Source organism: Sinocyclocheilus grahami, unplaced genomic scaffold (genome assembly GCF_001515645.1).
Source record: "Sinocyclocheilus grahami isolate Dianchi unplaced genomic scaffold, SAMN03320097.WGS_v1.1 scaffold8.1, whole genome shotgun sequence".
NCBI lineage: Eukaryota > Metazoa > Chordata > Actinopteri > Cypriniformes > Cyprinidae > Sinocyclocheilus > Sinocyclocheilus grahami.
In genome coordinates, this window is record NW_015505187.1 from 603,918 (window position 1) to 608,104 (window position 4,187).

The 4,187-nt window shown below is 42.2% G+C and overlaps 1 protein-coding gene across 1 annotated transcript; it reads left to right on the plus strand.

The window, feature by feature from the left end:
- The first annotated feature begins 586 nt into the window (after positions 1 to 586).
- Positions 587 to 1,625, plus strand: ascl1a (achaete-scute family bHLH transcription factor 1a). The gene is made up of 2 exons (XM_016278764.1): positions 587 to 1,270; positions 1,370 to 1,625. The coding sequence occupies exon 1, from the start codon at positions 663 to 665 to the stop codon at positions 1,251 to 1,253; it is 591 nt and encodes a 196-aa protein (XP_016134250.1). The 5' UTR covers positions 587 to 662; the 3' UTR covers positions 1,254 to 1,270; positions 1,370 to 1,625.
- Positions 1,626 to 4,187: the final 2,562 nt, after the last annotated feature.

The window sequence follows — 4,187 nt, forward strand, 5'->3', positions numbered from 1 at the left end:
TTGTATTAGTAAATGAGTAAAATAGCTTATTTAATCATTTTTAAAGTAGAAGGGATTGAGTGTTCAAAATTGGAAAAACATGCAGGATCCCGTTATAAATAATCATCAATATCTATTTGTTGGTGTTCTGTTTATTGTTCTGTTTGTGACCACACGAGAGCGCCAAATAGCCTACAAGTTAACTGGGACTGGGCCCGGTCCATGTGTGCGAATGTGCCAGACAGTGTCAAAATTATACAATGATACACTGATTTCATAGAGGTATATTTTTAAGGTGTTATTCCCCCGCGGCATAATCTGTTGAAATTTGTCTTGAAATTTGAAAAATGTAACTTGGCGCCACGAGCACAGCTAGCTAATGGTAAATTAGGCCTATGTCAAATAATTTCTAAAACAAACACTAACATTTGTATTATTTATTTGTGACTTGCTTGTCGTGTTTTGTACTGATGTGTCAATAACAGAAACGTGAAAGTAGTGTAGGCCTACCGTTGCTATGTTTACTACATCCTCAGGTGACTGCAATAGCAGGCTTGTCGTCAGGTAATGTTAAAAACGAGTCCGGTGCACCCCTGCCCATTGAAGCCACACGTGAACGCCACGAGCAAGACGCACGGCCATTGGGCATTCCAAAGAAAACTTTCGTGCTTTTCCTCCGCGAAATGGACATTACTGCCAAGATGGAAATAAGCATAAACCAGCAGCAGTTCATGCCACCTGCCTGCTTTTTTGCATCTCAGAGCATCCAACTCAGCCCGACCGACAGCCAGTGCAGCAACAAGTCCGCGTCGAAGCAGGCGAAGAGGCAGCGCTCATCCTCTCCAGAGCTGCTCCGGTGCAAAAGGAGGCTCAACTTCGCCGGCTTCGGGTACAGCTTGCCCCAACAGCAGCCGCACGCGGTGGCCAGGCGGAACGAGAGAGAACGCAACCGGGTAAAGCTGGTGAACAACGGCTTTGCTACTCTCCGCGAACACGTTCCCAACGGAGCGGCGAACAAGAAGATGAGCAAAGTGGAGACGCTGCGCTCTGCTGTGGAGTACATCCGCGCGCTCCAGCAGCTTTTGGACGAGCATGATGCGGTGAGCGCGGCGTTCCAGTCCGGCGTCCTGTCACCCACCATCTCCCAAAACTACTCTAATGACATGAACTCTATGGCCGGTTCGCCCGTGTCCTCTTACTCTTCAGATGAGGGCTCCTACGACCCTTTGAGTCCAGAAGAACAAGAGCTCCTGGACTTCACCAATTGGTTTTGAACGTTCGCGAAAGGAAGGTTCGTATGAATTAAAATCATCTTTATCGCTACTATAATTGTGTTTTCACGATTCTGTTGTTCATGCAAGATACTCACTATGTCCCGTTCTCTTTCTAGGAAATACCTAAAAATCGCAGCATTCGCTTGGGAGGAACTCGGATGTCCTCCAAGAACACATAGCACTGCGTTTGCGCTGCAGTCCGGTTCGGATAGACTCGAATCCACACCCAGAGATGGCCCATACAAACCGGCAAACCACGGGTCCCGAGTGTCAAAGAGCCAAAGGACTAAAAGGGAAGAGCGGGAGTCCAGTCCTTCCAGCGTATTCGTCCAAGAAACCTATTTTTAAAATGACTTTCCACGACACTGTGGCATATATGGCAGAATGTTGCCTCCTCATTATGCCACGCCTGAATAGAACAAGAGCGGCAGCATGTAACCCACACTGATTAGTGATCCGGGCCCCTCTGATGTTCTCCCTGTTGAAATTCATGGGGACTTCTTGTTATCACTCCTCTCCAGCCTCCTTTCATTCTCTTTGAAAGTTCTGCCATCCCTGCCTCTCAACTTCTTCTACAGACTTTGTAAATCTAAAGACGCAGACTGTTAGACAGCACTCACTTCCTCATGAGTGCCCAGAAAGCTTTTCACGACTGTCCAATATCTGTGGCCATTTCTTTAGGCTACATGAGACAGTTTTTCTCGCTACCTCGATCCTTTTCATTCCCCCCCCTCCTCTTTTTTATACAAATGCACACTTTTGTTATGTCTGAATGTGACAGTGCTCTCTATGCTTGTCAAAGCTCTTCTCTTCCCTTTCCCCTGCTGAGTCCTGCAGGTTTGGTGAGTGATTATCAGTGACGATTGGATGTTTGACGACCACACTGAGCAAACTTTTCACTCTCTCTATGCCGAATTGCAAATTACATTAATAAAGGCTCTAGCCTGCATGAAATATGAGCTGCTTGACTCTGGCCCTGAAGGATGCAATGCAAATAGTGTTTCAGTACCACAGACAGCACTCCTCTCCACTCTACTAATGTTTGGCAGTGATGGCTCAGTCTTGTGCAGTAACTGAAATCTATGCCTATTTTTTGGTGAAATACAGTAAGGTTTTGTAATTTTGATTGACCTTCAGTCAGTCAGTGTTTACCCCTTTTTTTAACGAATTATTGACATGGATGCTAAAAGAATAATTAACAAGGTATTGTTGTAGTTCATTTTTATTGAGGTTTCAGCAGAGTTCAGCAGGATGAATACATAAATGGGACACTTAAACATAATAACTTGTATCAGTATTTGTATAGTCTTAATTAGTGATGATTTTTTCGCATTGAAACAGTATACAAAATATAAAAAAATATGATATGAAGCTGAAGTGTCTCTACTTCATTAATTGGCCCACTTGTATTCATTCCAATAAATAATATAATATAATATAATATAATATAATAACAAAATGTATGAAATGAAATGTATAAAATATATATTTCCTATAATATACATAAACTATAATTTATATGATTATAATAATTTTAGTTATGTAATATTCTAATATACACTACTGTTAAAAAGTTTGGGTTCAATTAAAAAAAGAAATTCAAATAAAATTCAAATAAATTCAAATCAAAGCAATAATAAAACATTTATAGTGTCATTAAAGATTTTTATTTCAAAGAAAGGCTGTTCTTTTTATCTTCCTATTAATCAAACCAACTTTGTGGGAAAAATGATACTGAAGTGTTTTTGATCAACATATTAAAATTATTTTTGAAGGATTATGTGACACTGAAGACTGGAGTAACGGCTGCTGAAAATTCAGCTTTGCATCACAGAAATAAATTACTTTTTAAAATATATTAAAATAGAAAACACTTATTTTAAACTTTTTTTTGTAACTGTATTTTTGATCAAATAAATGCAGCCTTGGTGAGCAAAAGAGCTTCTTTCAAAAACATAAAAAATCCTTCAGGCCCCAAACTTTTTTCATACATATGTATCTAATGTATTCATTTTGATGTTAATATGGCCTAACTATTGGTGCAAACAGTTGTTGTTGATACCATCACAGGTTGCTGGAGTCATCGAAGGGGTTTGCAATAACTGAGTTATGAATGAGGATGAAGAGAGGCAGGTGAGCGAGGAAGTAGAGAAGATCGAGGGAGCGCAAATTGCGAAGTTCCCGCCTCAATGATGCCTCATGCTCAGGCCTGATGCCCCCTGCCTTGAGCTCCCTAGGAGTTGCTCTGCCCCAATGCCACCCTCTGGCACCAGAGCGCCCCCTGTTTGGGCCTCCAGCAAGAACAAGAACAACTGCTGTAGAACAAGCACACATACTCAGGTTAGTATCAATGAATGTAATATATATTCCATGTATGTACATATATATATATATTTATTCGAGTTTAGGCTTTTTTCCAGGCATTAACTTGTGCAGTTAATGTGCAGTTGTACACAGCAGCATCAGTCCATACATATAACCCTCCATCCACTTGTGCAAATCCCTTGTGAATACATTACTTTGGCCCCAGTCATCACCTATTGCACACTTCTAGATAGTCAGGGCACTGATGTCGGTGTGTTTGTGTGTGCACGTGAAAGCATGTGTTCGGTTCACACGTGTGTCTGAGGAGGCTCAAGTTACAGCGGCCTTTTCCTACTCTTCTGTGAGCGCACCTGTTTGCACAGTTAAATGCATCCGAGGTAATGACTAAAAGTGAGTGTGTATGTGTGTGTGTGTCCTGTAATCCCCTGGCAAAGCGCCCACTCCTCTCTCCTCTCGCTCGATAACAATTCAAGCCCAGCTCACTCTGTAATTAGCCTCCCCTCTCCACCTAACCCCAAGACCGGGCAGGGGCTCAGTTTCCCCAACCTCCACCATCAACTTTTAAGTCTCCGCGCTTTTCAGCAGCCGGCCCTCTCTGTTCAATGGGCC

What these genes read in the sequence shown, in the direction of transcription:
- ascl1a (XM_016278764.1), top strand. Translation starts at nt 663, where the DNA reads ATGGACATTACTGCCAAGATGGAAATAAGCATAAACCAGCAGCAGTTC.